General features: G+C 39.3%; 3 protein-coding genes across 3 annotated transcripts; 2 read left to right on the forward strand and 1 right to left on the reverse strand.

Moving 5' to 3' along the window:
- Positions 1 to 129: 129 nt before the first annotated feature.
- On the forward strand, positions 130 to 733 carry LOC116252936 (histone H4). The gene has a single exon (XM_031627580.2). It carries the CDS (start codon positions 216 to 218, stop codon positions 525 to 527), a length of 312 nt encoding a protein of 103 aa, XP_031483440.1. The 5' UTR covers positions 130 to 215; the 3' UTR covers positions 528 to 733.
- Positions 734 to 2,225: 1,492 nt separating this feature from the next.
- On the forward strand, positions 2,226 to 8,543 carry LOC116252766 (probable methyltransferase PMT3). Its single transcript, XM_031627278.2, has 8 exons — positions 2,226 to 2,386; positions 3,406 to 3,788; positions 3,874 to 4,038; positions 4,434 to 4,616; positions 4,712 to 5,306; positions 6,341 to 6,453; positions 6,548 to 6,768; positions 7,984 to 8,543. Exons 2-8 carry the CDS (start codon positions 3,501 to 3,503, stop codon positions 8,294 to 8,296), a joined length of 1,878 nt encoding a protein of 625 aa, XP_031483138.1. The 5' UTR covers positions 2,226 to 2,386; positions 3,406 to 3,500; the 3' UTR covers positions 8,297 to 8,543.
- A 2,128-nt stretch (positions 8,544 to 10,671) lies between these two features.
- Positions 10,672 to 15,879, reverse strand: LOC116253592 (uncharacterized). Its single transcript, XM_031628497.2, has 6 exons — positions 15,365 to 15,879; positions 15,093 to 15,270; positions 13,366 to 13,463; positions 11,665 to 11,761; positions 11,312 to 11,397; positions 10,672 to 11,178 (listed from the first exon to the last, which is right to left on the reverse strand). Exons 1-6 carry the CDS (start codon positions 15,683 to 15,685, stop codon positions 11,125 to 11,127), a joined length of 834 nt encoding a protein of 277 aa, XP_031484357.1. The 5' UTR covers positions 15,686 to 15,879; the 3' UTR covers positions 10,672 to 11,124.
- Positions 15,880 to 16,567: the final 688 nt, after the last annotated feature.

Genomic DNA, 16,567 nt, shown 5'->3' on the forward strand with positions numbered 1-16,567 from the left:
CAAATTCCATCCAATCACGTCACGAGAAACCACATCCTACGGCGACAACACTCCTTCAGAGCGCAGTCGCGGATCGACCCCAGATCCAACGGCCAGAATTGGACTGGGTGTTCTATAAACTGGGTGACTCGTTCATCGGCTCTTCAGGTTTCCATCCGAGCGTTCTTCCGTCCGCCGAAGAAGACGAAGGAGCAGAAAAGTCTGCTTGGAAGAGGATGTCGGGAAGAGGCAAAGGCGGAAAGGGTTTAGGCAAGGGCGGAGCGAAGAGGCACAGGAAGGTTCTGAGGGACAACATCCAGGGCATCACGAAGCCGGCGATCCGGCGACTGGCTCGCAGGGGAGGCGTGAAGCGCATCAGCGGCCTCATCTATGAGGAGACGAGAGGCGTTCTCAAGATCTTCCTCGAGAACGTCATCCGCGACGCGGTCACCTACACGGAGCACGCTCGCCGAAAGACGGTCACAGCCATGGACGTCGTCTATGCCCTCAAGAGGCAGGGCCGTACCCTCTACGGCTTCGGCGGATAAGCTTCTCTCTCCCGTCAAGAGGCTTGCGTTTCGTCTTTGTGCGAATTTCTTGCATAGGTTTTTGGGGGATTTGGGGCCTGCTTATGTGAATATCATCAGGGGATGACTTGCCGGTGGTTCTATTGTTCTTTCATTTTTCTTTCACCTGTTGCACATGGTATCTTCAACAATGCCGAAGAAATGCAAACTAATCCTTTCTCTTATAATGGCATCTCTTTCTGTAAAGCCTAGGGGTGTTTATTTGACGTTCAGTGTTGCTTACACGATGGGGAAACTTCATTTTCTAATGTCTGCCCAAATTTGTTTCTCGTTGGTTTATTCTCAAAATTTTTGTTGACGATGGGCTGGTTTTTGTCGCCTGGATCAGTGCCTTGGTTGGGGAACTTCGACACAGATATTCCTAACATTTGCGCGTCGCCACAAATTTCTATGGAATCCGTTTATGTCATAATACAAGGGCAAGATTTCGCTTTCTGTGGCAATGTTATTCGTGTGTTCAAAATCTTTATATCAATTGACGTGTAGTGTCAACGTTAGTTTGTGGGACCAAAATTGTTTACTCGCGGTTAGTGATTTGGGCGTCTTTATCCAAGATTCTCTCTGGCCTGCAAAATCTGCTCGGTTGCTTTCCTTTAGCTTTCTTAATGTTAGTTACGTATAAAATCAAACCAATGATATTTAATTTAAACTGATTAACCAACTGAGAAAATGAGTTATAAGAAAGGTCTTGGGAGATACGTATTTAAACTTTATGTCATCATTCCGGGAAAAAAATGTATTTATGTTTTCATGAAAAGTTTCCTTTATTAGCTTTAAAAAAATTTATTCATTTTTGTGAGGACAAGAATGCCCTGTGAGAGATTTGTATCGTTTCAGTTTGCGCTGCCGAAAAAAGAAGAATCTTCTTTTACCAGATTTCTTCCATTCAAATATTTTTCTACGTGCGTATTTTCTCACTTTCCGGGTACTTCACAAAAGGCCGGCAGGCTTTTCAATGGAAATTTCTCGTTTAAAGCAAAACCTCATGATAAATTCGAAGTTCCTGAAATAACTATCTACATAATACTCGTATAATTTCGGGAGCCTTAAGAGGATACAAATAATCAATTCTGTCTTCATAAATTGCTAAAAGTTCTCGAATTCATAAATTGCTAAAAGTTCTCGAACAGTTAATGCATGGTTGATGATCTCATGAAAAAAAAAAAAAAAGGGCTTCAAGATCTGCGTATAACGGCCGACAACTATGACCACGATACTCTTTGTTTAATGGGGAGTTTTAGATAGGTCCAAAGTTTTGGCCATAATATTATAAAAGACCATTGCAATTTGGTTGTTCTCTTTTTGCCGTCACCTGTTAAATGAAGAATTTTACCATTATCTCACTCTCGAGATATTGATAAAATAGCTCTTTTTTTTCCCTGTTCTGGTTCGATCTAAATATGGTTTGAGCTCCACCACCAAACTTTACAAAGGCAACACCAAGGAAAAGATCGTACACTTTATCAAAATCTTAAACTGAGCACGCTCTTTCCTATATGTTTCTTTCTGCGAAATGTGGCCCCTTTCAGAATTATCTCAACATATGAACGCCTAAGTTGAAAATTTCGCAAACTTATTGGCCGACCTATATACTCTGGAGATACGTCGCCTTATACGGTGCGTATGTTGATCATCCACCCTATAAAAGCGCGAAAGCCGAAGTGCCCGACGCGGCCTCTCTCTCTCTCTCACTGCCCTCTGTTCAGTCTCTCTTCCCGTTCCTTCTTTATAGCCCGTCGAAGGTGTTCCATCTGGAGATCGATTGCCATGAGATCCAGGGCTTCTTTGATGGAAACCTCTGCTGATCGTTTAGGTTGAAGGTAAGGTCAGATCTGCGCTACTGTAAGCGTGAGTCGTATTTCTCTCTCCCTGTACCGCGCTTTCAGACGGCATCTGCTCGTGCATAGTTTGCCATTGTAGATTTTTTCGGAATTCGGCTTTGATTTGAGATCAGATATAGAGTTCTCCGTTGTTTTTAGTTTGCTCTCTATGCACTTTGTGCAGATCTACGATTCCTTTGGCGAGAACGGTGCCGATTTTGCGTTCTTTTTCTAAACTTTGAGATCTTGATCCTTCCATTTTTCTCAGATCTGTGTGTCTCTTGCTCATCCTTTGTCATGTTGGACACGAGGTGTGAACTGCAATTTCTCGGCACTTGTTTTCACTCGCTGTACTTAATTGGTATCTTTCATATTACCTGTAGAGCTCGCGCGTAACACGGTTTCTCTATATACCGTTTCTTCAGATTTTTGTTCCAAAAAAAAACTTTATAGTCATTGTTGCGTGACATTATTTTCTCCCGGTTGCGATTTGCTTGACTTGAAATCTGGATGCGTCTTTCTTTATATCCGGAGAATGAATGGGCTTTTCTTTGGCCTTGTGTTTATTCCCTCTTTTTAATAGGTAACCGGCAAAAGTTTATACACGCTTAGTCAGCTGTCGGTGGCTGAGTTCACACCGCAGAAATTTCGTGGCTGTGCTCTGTAAAATAATAGGAAATTGTTCGTATTATATGTAATTAAATAATAACCTGAGATTGACCTTGAATTGTATCCAATTTTGAAGATACAGTGGAATACGATCTTCGTCATTTTCATACTTTCTTCTACGTGTCCATCGTTGAATTTCACTCGTATTCTCTATTTTGTGTTTCTCGTCTGAGATTTCTGGTTGATGTTTTCGTCTCTCAGGTCTGATTTCTGTAGATCTAACTATAACTTTCTATACGTATCATCTATGCTGCCCCTTTTTGAAGTAGTAGTTATAGATCTCCTACAATAGGCGGGTCTGAGTCCTTTTTTTTCTCCACTCATTTCTGCTTGCAATTTGCTTGATTCAGCTAGTCCCCATGTCTACGAACTTGTGATATAGCAAAAATCCAAAAAAGAAGATAGCAAATAAGCAAGTTGAAGCTGTAGAAAATTAGAAGCCAAGATGATGCGGGGTCGGCCAGATGGAGCTCAAAGGAAGGGCTTGGTGACTTCCTTGTGTGTCATGGCTGTTCTCCTTTGCTTTATATTTGTATATTACGGTTCATCCTTCGGATCTGGAGGGAACCACGGGACGTCAGCTTTTGAGTACGGAAGATCACTAAGAAAGTTAGGATCTACCTATTTGGGTGGCGAAGAGGAGGCGGATCCAGCTGATAGGTTGAGGACCGATGAGGACTCCAGGCTCGGGATGGAGGACGGTGATGTTGATTTCGTCCCCAAAAGCTTTCCTGTAAGTTACTATTAATGCTCTTGACAATGGTTACTTTGTCACCGTTGTCAGTTTATTTATGTTGATCCTTTTCTTTGTTTTCAAGGTCTGCGACTCTCGACATTCAGAGCTAATTCCCTGCCTAGATAGAAATCTCATTTACCAGTTGAGATTGAAGCTGGACCTGAACCTGATGGAGCATTATGAGAGACATTGTCCTCCTGCTGACAGGCGCTATAATTGTTTGATCCCACCACCTCCGGGTTACCAGGTAACAACGGGTACACCTTTTGAACGTAGTGCATGTTTTTCTCGATTTGTCTTGTTTATGAAATTTGCGAAATACCATGAATCTCAGGCTCAAAGACATTGCCATCCACATGATGGACAATTGTTTTAGTTCATGTAACAACAGTGTGTTTGGTTGAAACTTGACTGGCTTGCTGGATGGCCTTCTAAAACGGAAATAGTGCCCTTATACATTTCATCCCTCTAAAAAATTGCCGTTGCGAGGCAATTACTAGTTTGTCATGTTGTCCAGAGTTCTTGTCTTGTACGTTTTAAATTATGATAGTCCTGGTTGTTTGCATGGTTTTATATGCTTCATTAATGTTTTAGTCCTGACTTTTGCTCTCTCTCCCCTTTTGTGGTAACGACATTTTGCAGATCCCAATCAAGTGGCCTAAAAGCAGAGATGAAGTATGGAAAGCAAACATACCTCACACCCACCTTGCCCATGAGAAGTCTGATCAAAACTGGATGGTTGTGAAGGGTGAGAAAATAGTGTTTCCTGGTGGTGGTACTCACTTTCATTATGGAGCTGATAAGTACATTGCTGCACTCGCAAATGTAAGTTCAGCAAATTTGAGAATGAAATTTCAGTAATTGATAAACTTTTTTGCCGACAAATGTTTGACGATTAATTTTGTTAATGAAATTGACAGATGCTCAACTTCAGTGACAATAATCTGAATAACAATGGGAATATTCGTACGGTGCTTGATGTGGGTTGTGGAGTTGCAAGTTTTGGTGCATACCTCCTTTCCTCAGATGTAATTGCAATGTCATTGGCACCAAATGATGTTCATCAGAACCAGATTCAGTTTGCATTGGAAAGAGGAATACCTGCATATCTTGGTGTACTGGGTACTAAGAGGCTTCCTTACCCAAGCAGATCATTTGAATTTGCGCATTGTTCTAGGTGTCGAATTGATTGGCTTCAGAGAGATGGAATACTTCTGTTGGAGTTGGACAGGGTACTAAGACCAGGAGGCTATTTTGCTTACTCCTCTCCGGAAGCATATGCGCAGGATGAAGAGGATCTCCGTATCTGGAGAGAAATGAGTGCCCTAGTAGAACGTATGTGTTGGAAAATTGCTTCCAAAAGAGACCAGACAGTCATTTGGATGAAACCTCTTACAAATGATTGTTACATGAAAAGACCACCTGGTACACACCCACCTATGTGCAAATCTGACGATGATCCAGATGCAGTATGGGGTGTACCAATGGAAGCTTGCATTACTCCATACTCTGAACGTAAGTAGCATAAGTTTTAGCTGCCTCTGCGCCTTCTTGCTACCTATGCTTGTCCACTAAATTTGCAGCTGTGCTTTAAGTGTCAAACTTTTTTTAATACCTATTGAATCTTGTGTAATCATTTTTGGCCCTGTATATTGACTGAACTCGTTTAATAGTGTCTGGACACTTCTTCTTCTTTTTAAAACCTCTAATTCGTATTGTATTTTGGATATGGCAATCATAGTCTGAATGAGGTTTGTATGTTCTAAGTAGGAAGAAAAGACAGTGGTCTCATTTTTTTAAAATATGGGCGTAATGTATTTTCTGGATAAATGATTCTACAATCTTTTCTAAATTGTCTTGTCATCTAGATGTAGTTCCCTTTGGCTTATTAAAGCTTATTAAAAATACAAGTTTCATTTGTTACTTATCTGAAACATTTGTTTTTTGAACTCCAAAGGCACTATAAACTGAATGTGTAACTTTAGCATATCTAATTCATCAATTTACACTTGGTCTGACATTTACTAGATTCTTTGACCCCAATGGGTCTATCCATTTGGTTCTGAGCTTGGAAATTGTCCCCATCTTTAATGTCTTCTCACTATCACGCATCCAGGTGCATGTCCATTCATAGGTACAAATTCCTCGTTGCATTTTTGTTATAAGCAGCCATTTTCTTTTACATGTTTTATCCTTTTCTTGTTGGTCTGTTCATCTTGTGGCAATTATATATCACGTAACATCCAAATTTTAGTCTCTTTAAAATTATAAACAAGTCCGTTTTCCAAATAACCGTTCTGTTTGTGCTTATTATCTTGTGAAATTTGATATTTGAGCTTGTTATTAGCATTTGACTGTTTGGTCATGTTTTTTTTCTTCTCTTTCTCCACTTTTGTCTAGTTTTCCTTTAGATTATATCTTTTAAGTTTTCATGGTGAAGAGTCTTACTTTTGGAATTTTTTAAGGAAAAGAAAAATGTTATGGGTGCACCTTTACTCGTGTTTCAATGCCAACTAACTTATGTGCGTCCATGGCCTGAAACTCACCAGATGACCACAACGCCATGGGAAGTGAATTAGTGCCTTGGCCAGCTAGATTGACTGCTCCTCCTCCTCGTCTTGCTGATCATGGCATCACACCTAGCAAGTTCAAGAAGGATACGGTGAGTACTGACCTAACAACCTCCTTGCACTGGTTGCGTCCCACAGTTGTGTACTACCATATATTCACTAAGACGTGTTTGTGAACATGTACAGGAACTTTGGCAACGTAGGGTTGAACTTTACTGGAACCTGTTGAAGCCAAAGATTCAAGAGGATACCTTGCGTAACATAATGGATATGAAGGCGAACATGGGGTCTTTTGCAGCTGCCCTCAGGGAAAAAAATGTGTGGGTGATGAACGTTGTTCCTGAAGATGTACCAAGTACACTAAGAATAATATATGACCGAGGACTGATTGGAACTACACATGACTGGTAAGAAGCTTATAAAATTGTAATTGGTTTCTATGTCCGATAGTTATGTCTATGCATACCGTCTTCTTAAAGTTTTCTATTTGCAATAGCGTATACATCAGTATGACTAGACAGATCCTATTTGTAACGATGATTGCTTTCTTTTTTCTTTCCTTCTTGGCTTCTGCTTGTGGCTGTGGCATGGGCATAAATGGAAAGAATAAACAGAGATAAATGGTTGTGCTGGTGAAACTCATCATCTTGCCAGATGAAGATATGCAAAAACACCCACATGAAAATGATCATGGAGTTGCATATCTTTGCTTCTTGGGTGTGGTTGAGTGCAGTTGGTGTTAAGAAATAGTACTTCATAGTTAATTAATTTTTCAAGTATTTTCTGCTATGTGGATTCATCAATTTCATTTATTTGGATGAACATTAAATTCATGAATTTAGACGTTCAACTATGTATGCAATGATTTTAACGTGTACCGTCCATTTTGTGGCAAATGTGATCATCAAGAGTTTTTCTTCCACACCAGAATAGTTTGTTGTGCAAATAGGGCTTCTACTGAAAATGGCATGAGTCGGTATTGAGCTCATTGATTGCATATGCATATCTTTATATTTAGACACTCATATTCAGAGAAGCCCAATGACATGTTATCATGTTCCTAAGCAACCACAACTATGAGGTTCCACCACATGTAATGATTTCAGCACCGTTATATAAATAATTGTATGCTTTGTGACATCAGCATTCAGGGAAGTCTGATCTGAATCCGGTACATGACATGTCGTGAGGATCTACCTGCCTGGTGCTCCCACAACTTTGAAGCGAATATTGGTGGAGCCAAAGTTTTTCATTTTTTTTCTGAGGAAGGGTTGGGGGGGGAGGAGAGGGGGTAGTTGGGAAGGGTGAATGGTATTTTCAAATTTTTTATAGGGGCCAAGCAATAAAAAAATTCTGGTACCAATTTGAAAAATTTTAAATTATAAATGTTAAAATTTTACTTTTCCAAAATCTGAGGGGGGGCCTGCAAACAGCTCTTAGGTTTAGTTTGAGACTCTGAGAGTCTGAATTTAAATGTTTCTGCATGTCTGTTGGATATTATGTCCTCTTTTCTTTCTTCTGTTGTGGTGTTCATATTTGTGTTCCCGAAAATTGTTTGATCCTCTGGTTGGTCATTTATATCAAAAAATTAGAATTGTTGATGCTTGAATTCTGTGCAACAGGTGTGAGGCCTTTTCTACTTATCCCCGAACATATGACCTCTTGCATGCTTGGAATGTGCTTTCTGATGTCGAGAAGAAGGGATGCAGTCTGGAGGATCTGCTCATTGAGATGGATCGTATTCTCCGGCCAACTGGGTTCATCATAGTCCGTGATAGAAAGCCCACCATTGATTTCATTAAGAAATACATACCAGCATTGCATTGGGAATCAGTGTCTGAATCCCCTTCTGAAGAAGAATCAGAAGGTGAGACTGTCTTGCTGATTCAGAAAAGAATGTGGCAATCAGGCGAATCATTCAAAGATTCCATGTAAGATCATCTCTGGCTTTCATTGGAAAATTTTCCTCTTCTGTTTGATCTCTCCTCTGGCCAATGCACGTCCCAAATATGGCGAAAAGTGCATATGATTTTCCCTTCTAGTATTTATTGTCTATTTAGTGGGTCAGATACTACTGTTTGTGTAGTGAAAAGAAAGTAACAATTAATTTTAGGTTTTTCCCCATTCTCTTGTCATACATTTCAATATTCTTTAAAGATTGACAAATTCCTAAGTTGGTTTATGCTTGTCCCTCACATAATCCTGCGTTGGAGAGAATGATATTTAAATCCCCTTACTTCATTCACTTTGAAGACATTGGGAAGTTAATGACAAATTCGGAAGTTGGTTTGTGCTTGGTCCCTGTCATCATCCTGCGTTCAAGAAAATAATACTTAAATCTCGCCTAACTCCACTACCACCGAATGAAAACTTTCAGAAGATTAAGGTTACAAATGACACGTTTTGGTGTATTGGCTTGGCATGTTGCGAGATGAGGAGGTTTGGATTACAAATGCTATAGCAAATGGTGAACGTATAATCCATGGATAATGCGGCCTACATATGTATACACTCGTAATGAGCTAAGTTCATATTGTATGCCAAAATAAAATTTTATATTGCAACTTTTGAAAAAAATTCAGACAGCTAATTTTATTTATTCATTGAATGTTCATTGTTCAGCATTTAATAAGAAGAGGCCTAATTGACAGAGTTGTTAAGACTTTGTTAACATTTTGCCGAGTTTTATCTGTCAAAATAATTCTATAAAACCTCCTCTTGTTATTTTTTCTTGAAATTGTACTGGCAATTTTATGCAAAATGGCAGGATTTTCAATTTTTTTGAGTTGTAGCCGTAAGTGCGCAAGTTGGTTTATATGATTTAGAGTAAGACTAATATGGCTGGAACACCTAGGGGCCTGAATGACGTGCTTCAAACATTCTTTGGTGGTCACCTTCAGAGCTGGTACTAGCTTGTTTGGTTCTATTTTAGGACTCGGGACGGCAGATGACTAGGTTTTATCTGCTAGAAATTCGTGTACGTTTGGAGTTGGATAAATTTAGTAGGTAAGAAACTGTAAAAGGCGCTTCTTTAGGTGGCACACACAGTTTAACCTGGTCCGTGCCATTGAAAGCATGGTTCTAGTTGGCTTATAAGCGTGATAAGTGCCTACCAATATTAAACAGATACGTTCAAGGCCCACATCAGGTTAGGTGTTCTTCCCACATGATTCAACATTTAGTTTGGATGGATCAACTTGTCAGCATGGACAACGACCGTGGCTAACTCCGCATGTCGGTCCAAAACAGGATCACACAATACCCAGCTACCGCGCAACCGACCTATTTGCGCGGACAAACCCAATAAAAGGGGAGCAGAACAGAAAATGACCGCCCGTCTTACCGGAACGTTTTCGAGTTCTGCCTCCAGGTTTCTTTCTAACCAAGTTTTTAGGCATGGTCCGCAGAGTCGCCTTTTCTTCAGCCTTTTTACATCCGTGGCTGATTAGTTTGTTGAAATTCTAATTCAATCAATCAGTTGCAATAATTACTTAAATTGTCAAATCCAAACTTGCTAAAATAATACTCGATAAACATTATGACGGCCCATTAGCAAAAATAATAGAACAATAAAATCAGCATATATATAGTCCAGCTATCTATTGATTCTGCGACGTGCGTACCAACACACAGCTCAGTCAAGGTGTTAATCTAAGTCAAGCTACCTGCCAAATTGGTGCACGGGTGTCAGTACAGGCGCTGGAGATTCCCTTCGAGGAAACGAGTAAGGACGCCACGAGAGGAACGAGCCATATACCTGATATTGAAAGATCACAGTAAAACGAAATACCTTTATTTTCCTCGTCACCTTAGTAAATACAAGCTACATACTGCTCCCTGCAACACGACCAAATAATTATTATTTTTGCACTCTCTTCCAGTGGCCGAGCCAGACATTCTGGGTTGAAGGGCAACTAATTCAAACAATGTCAGATTATTAGGAGCACCAATATATACAAAAAAGCAAATGGCTGAGGACATAATTATGTAAAATCAAGAATTTGATGGGGGCAAATGCCAACACCAGCTCACATGGGGATCCACCATTGCTCTCTTCCAGCGATATGACTAACCAGCCAGTTATTTTCACACGTCTGCAAATATGGGTTATTTCGATAAGTGCAAGCAACCAACAGGCTCCTAGTAACGATTTACCTGTTTTAACATCTCACAACAGTTTGCAATTGTGTGAGTGAATTCCTGTGTATAGGTTAATCGGAATTCAATTCATGTAAATATAGTCTCCAGTGTTTCCACACGAACAACCATGAGATTTAGAATCACAATATCATTGACAGATGTAAAATATGTTGGCGAACAAAAAGAAAAGCTGAAGTTAACTATTATGAATTACACTTACACAATTCTAAGAATCTGATTCATATTCAAGGCCAAGGAAGCACGCCATAGGCCCCATTGTTCCATCACATGCATTCTAGGAAGCAGTTATGCCAAATATGATGGGAAAGCAATTGAAAGAAATCTCGTAGATAAAGAGTTCAATGGGGAATAACAGAACAAGTATACATTGTTCACATAACTTGCGCCCAAATATGCTGTAAACCTATTTCCAGGATTTCCAGGACTTAACAATAACAAGTTCATTCATTTAATTAGTTGCAGCAAGGCACCTTCAGTCTATTGTTTTCAATGTCCGTCTTCGATTGCAGCTTTGTTATGTCTTGTGCACCTGCCATCTTCTGCCCTCTACCCATGCTCCAATATGGTTGACCGTTCTCATTAACATGGCCCACCCACAGGCTTCACTTATGAAGAATGCCTTTCTTTAGCAATTTTGGTTTTTTTTGAGAATGGTGCTGGAGGCAGAAACATCAAGAAGCAGTCTTAAACAAGCAAGCAGCAGCTTATATATATTATATATATTATATATATATATATATATATAGAGAGAGAGAGAGAGAGAGAGAGAGAGAGAGACAGAGAGAGCACCTTTTGCCTTTCTAACGCTTCCTGGTCAGTCCTCTCTTTCCAATTACTCTTCCGAAGTTTGATTGGTCGGTTTCCCACATATTTACCTGCAATAATATGTGTTACAATAACCCCTTCCTGAATGCGAGCCTCACAATACAAATATTGTTATTTACCTAACTAACCATGCCCATATTTTTGAAATATATCACAAAGAATTTTCACCATCTAAGAAATGAATCTTGTAGACAATGAAAATATCCTGGCATATTGAAAAATTATGTCCACACAACTGAGAGCATCAAGTTCTACACACATGCACAAGTATGTATGCATATAGAAATGCAGAGAGAAAGAAAGAGAGAGAGAGATACCATTCAATTCTTTTATAGCTTGAGCAAGATCAGAAGGATTAGAAAAACTAACAAATCCATAACCTCGAGTTTTTCCAGTCCTTTTATCTCTTACTACCTGCACATGTTTCAAGGTAGAACGATTTAAGAGGCTTTAAAACAGTTCCCAAGCAAAAGTACTTGTGACAGGAAGTCTCAAGTATGTTCAATCTATTGCCTGCTTGTTAAAGTCGAGATTATTCAGATACAAATAAAAGCCGGAAAGTAACATGAATAATTAAAAGAAACTCATTAAAGGATACTGTTCACCAACAAACTAGCTTGCAGAAACAAAATATGTGCTCATTCTACTTCCCATCATTTGGTTTTTTCCGTTTTTTGTTTTTCCCTCAGTCATTCACTTCGAAGCTAAAATGAAATTTACAGAATCTTCCACTTCTTCATCAGACCACTTACTTCCACAATATAATCACAACGGGAAGACACTTGTACAGAGTGTGAAAAGTACTGTAAGTCTGTAACATACAAACAACTTTGGGTTGTCCACAAGTTCTTAAAATAAACACCACCCATGGTCGCCAACAAAGATTTAAACAAATATATAAACAACTGCAGCCTTCGTGATCTATACCATCAGTGATAATGGAAAACTCTCATGATACTGACCACAGCTTTTCTACAAATTATTCTTCAAGTGCTAAAATTTAGAGACGGTTCACTTGGTTATATGATAGATAATCCAATCTTCATGAGACACAGAGACAAATAAAAGGGGAGGCACTAGCTTCCATGTCCCCACGATGATAGCTTCCATATACCTCCACTATGATAAGCTATCATCAGGGTTTGGAGGAACATCCACCACAGTCAAAATTATCCAAACAGGAGGATAAGCAAATTGATTACAGAAGTATTCAAAAGGATGCTGCCATGTTCAGTATCATTGCCATTAAGGCCATATGACATCATTCTCGCTGTCTGAACAAAAGATAATAGTAAATCCTTGTGCAGTTTAATACCATGTTCAAGAATAGGTTAAACAAGATTATACATTATCAAGATAGAAATAGGGGAAGGAATCTGGAAAAGAAGAATCAAAATTATATCATATCTTATAATAACCACTTGAATATTGCTTGTACGCCTTGTCATCTTAGATTATAAAGCTCAAATTGGAAGACTGTAGCAAGCCCTTTGGCTTGGATGCAACCAATTAAAAGAGGCAAAATAAAAGCTTGACAAAACTACTTCCTGGAGTGACATGTCGCAACTATTTCTGGAGGCTACAGCAGGCTTTTAAAATCTCAAGGTTATATATGTACATGGATAATGACTAAAACAAGTCATCACTTGTCACAAGGGAGATAACAATTTCTTCCTTCAAAGTAGAACTATAGATCATTATATATTAGTAAAATGAGACATCATGAGAACGACAAGGATCATCATGATTTTCTGCTGCTCAAGTCCTCCTGGTACCCTGCCCATTCAGTATAAAGACTATAAACCATACCTGGCTCAAGGTAGACTCCACAAATGGAGAAACATTTTGTTTCTTCCTCACTAAGGGTAAGTCCAAATCCCACGTGCATCTAGTAGGTAATGGGAGCCATAAAACTTCTAACATGGCACAAGTTGATGGTAACAATTATATTTGGAAACAAGAAGAAAAATACAGCTAAATCACATCAAAGAAAGAGCATCTTGAGCTAACAAGCTTACCCTTGCCATGTTAAATGAGGGAAATCTTGAAAATGCTTTTGAAAGAACTTCATCATTGACTTCGTTTCCAAGATCTCCACAAAATAACCGAAAGTCATCTGCAACAAATGAAAAAGTTTATAAACGTGGTGCAACAAATGGCAACTAAAGCTCAAACTAATGTAGAAGTATAAAGATATGGTTCTAACCAGAAGATAAAATAACATATCAATGAGCACACATACGTGAAGAACACAACATTTTGAAGTTAACTATGTAAGCATTACGTGAACTGAACATAAATAACCACATTCACACCAATGTGTTAAGACAGCAGATTGTATTGCACCCAGGAATTTTGCAGTGTATTAATGCCTACGAGCATGCCGAATCCAGTTCGTATATGCCCAGCCATTTTCTTAAATGATTTCCCATCTGCTTAAACTATTAAACGTACTTTCACTTTTTTTAAGAGAAAAATTAAAGATCTTCCTATGCAGGAAAAGATGAAGGATAGAGAAAACTATCTATTTAACAAAATGCATAGTATTCCCAAATCCCAAGCTATTCTAAAGAGCTTATCAAAATTCAAAAGGATTACATTCCTAAGGAGATTTCTTTACCTAGTACCAACATACCTTCCCTTATGCAGGGATACATCCAGGATCACTACTACTAGCTTTTTTAATTTCAGTGTTTAACCGCAAAATAAAAACTTTTTTGAGTATACTGAGTCCGGTTTAGTCAATGGCGGTTTTCCTCATATTCAAACGTATAGGTTCCCACAGGTACCTCTACTAGAATTGGCATGAAACTCATTATAGAAACCGTATAGAGATGTCAAATATTTAAAAACTTCTCCCAATTGCATAAAAACTCAAAACCATCTATAGGACAAATCCTGTCCGTTACATTATAAATGAGCACAAAAACTTTTTCTTTTAATCATCCTGCACAAAAACTTTTTCTTTTAATCATCCTTGCTTCAAACACCAATATCATTCTACAGTTCTTTAAGACCTATGAGTTGCAGTTTGCAGAGAAAAATAAATACGAGAACGAACACGTAAGTATTTCTAATTCATAGTACGCTTTGAAAAGACATATATTTCAGCTTATATAAACTCGGATAAAGTCGTTCAAAAACATAACTTTTATTACAAAACCATTTTCTCGAAACCACGTCAAATAAAGAAGCGACTGAAGCTCTTAAGTCGCTGCACACGATTACATGCACCCATTTTTGGCAACTACTGTGAACAAGTCTACCCCCGCAAACCAGAGTCTTCCATCCACTGCCGTGCACAATTTGCAACCGAACAAACCCGGTGACGATTTCTACTATTAGATTTCTTGTCCTATGCTCGGGATGACCTTGATAGTTTTATATCCCCTGATACTTTGTCAACAGACTAACAAGAACAAGAACCAAGTTGCGATATATGAACTTTTCATAACCATTTAAAAATCAATCTTCTGTATAATATAAAATCACCTGTCAGGCCCTGCACTGCTTCTGCTTATTCCAACTACCATTTCTTTTCTTTCTTTCTTTCTACTGCCTTCCTAATGATTGGAACCACAACATCTCAGTCCGCCGGGACACCAAAAGGAAAAAACCGGACCCAACTCTAAGCAGCCTTGAAGTTTCTCTTGATCTTAATTACGAGAAAAAATGCGAGAATAAATGCAATGAACAAAACCACTGAACAGAAAACCACAGGGAAAATGGACAAGGAGATTCTTACTTTCCGGCCAATCGGTAAGGGTGGCATCCTCCCACGACTGTCCAGCAGCCTTCCGAGGGACCGCCTTCTTCTTCGTCTCCGCCTTGTTCTCTACCTCGCTGCTCGCTAACGCTGCCTTCACGCTCTCAAGCGCTTCCGGAGTAATCGTCTGGGCGTCCCTCTGAAACAACTGCTGGGCCTTTTGCAACAAAAAACCGCAAACAGCGAACAAATTTCAAATACACATAAAGTCCACATAAAAGGGTTAAACCAACACAAGATTCTTCAGATACCTGCTGATACTGAGGGAGTGAATAAACGCCTGCTGCTGCCGGCAAAGGAGTCGGCGCAGGAGCGGGGGGAACGTAAACAGAGGGATACAAGTGCTGCGGGCCTTTCGCTGGTTGAGAGAATTGGGGCACCGAATAGGGCTTCTGGTAGAGATACTCCGCCGGGTGCTGGGCAGACGCCTCGGGCTTCTGGAGATGGAAGGGCACGGGGAAACAGGGGGCGGGCGCCGCTCCCGCAGCAGGGTCAGTGTAAGGAGCGGTGGAGTACGCGAAATGAGAGGGATCAGATGGTGTGGAAGATGCACCGGTGGATGACGATGCCATATCGGAAGATTTCGACGATCGAACCTGATTTGTAATTCCACTGAATCTGAAGATCTAGGCTAAAAGTTTCTCTAGGTTTCAGGGAGAGGGTGGGAGAGAGAGAGAGAGATGTGGGGAGAGATGGTGAGAGCAACGATGGCGTCGCCGTTATGTTGAAAGTATAGCATCGTTCAGGCGAACCGATTCTTTTGGACCTCGTGATATCTATTTGAAGCCTGAAGATGAACTTTTTATTTTCAATAACCGTTCAAACGAATGTAAAGAACTAGAGAAATTAAAAGGAGGCGCTCAGTTTTTATTAGTTTGTGTAAACAACTTAACCGAGTGACTCTTGCACGTGTTTTCTAATTCTTAATTAAAAACAAAAAAAAGTGCACAGTCTTTCACGAGTTACATTTTTTCTTACGGGACTCAAAATACTAAATAGAAGAAAAATATTAAATTGCAAAGACGACGACTTCAAAATTGATTTATGGTTTTTTCCAAAATTTTCTATCTAAAGCAAAAGATATTTTCTACAAATATATACCAATATTTCTCTTTGAGAAAGCTAATTGTTTTACAAATTTCTGCTTGACTATTTTATACAACACAAGTTCTTATACAACACAATTTCAACTCATTAACAAGTTAAACATACATTCGAACTTGAGCTTGACTATTTTATAAAAAGGTAAAGTTTTGACGGTCTCGAGCTGACTTGATATTATTGTTTTATGTTTGATAAAATAGGTTGCGAGGGCTTTTAGATGAAGAAATCAGGCCATATAAATTTTACCGACTAATCCACCCAGTCGGCATTATGCTTGCTCAGCGGGATCGACGGAACTCGTGTTTCTGAGCAAATTTTAGCAAGTAGTCAGTTTTTTGTAATTTTTTAAA

This window comes from Nymphaea colorata, chromosome 4 (genome assembly GCF_008831285.2).
Source record: "Nymphaea colorata isolate Beijing-Zhang1983 chromosome 4, ASM883128v2, whole genome shotgun sequence".
Classification (NCBI taxonomy): Eukaryota; Viridiplantae; Streptophyta; class Magnoliopsida; order Nymphaeales; family Nymphaeaceae; genus Nymphaea; species Nymphaea colorata.

Bases quoted from the DNA above. Each gene is read 5' to 3' on its own strand.
- LOC116252766 (XM_031627278.2), top strand. From the start codon at position 3,501: ATGATGCGGGGTCGGCCAGATGGAGCTCAAAGGAAGGGCTTGGTGACT. The intron at 3,789-3,873 runs GTAAGTTACTAT...TTTGTTTTCAAG, and splicing joins TCGTCCCCAAAAGCTTTCCT to GTCTGCGACTCTCGACATTC. The intron at 5,307-6,340 runs GTAAGTAGCATA...GAAACTCACCAG, and splicing joins CATTACTCCATACTCTGAAC to ATGACCACAACGCCATGGGA.
- LOC116253592 (XM_031628497.2), bottom strand. From the start codon at position 15,685: ATGGCATCGTCATCCACCGGTGCATCTTCCACACCATCTGATCCCTCT. The intron at 15,271-15,364 runs GTATCTGAAGAA...TTGTTGCAAAAG, and splicing joins CACTCCCTCAGTATCAGCAG to GCCCAGCAGTTGTTTCAGAG. The intron at 11,398-11,664 runs GTATCTCTCTCT...ATATTATTGCAG, and splicing joins AGCTATAAAAGAATTGAATG to GTAAATATGTGGGAAACCGA.
- LOC116252936 (XM_031627580.2), top strand. From the start codon at position 216: ATGTCGGGAAGAGGCAAAGGCGGAAAGGGTTTAGGCAAGGGCGGAGCG.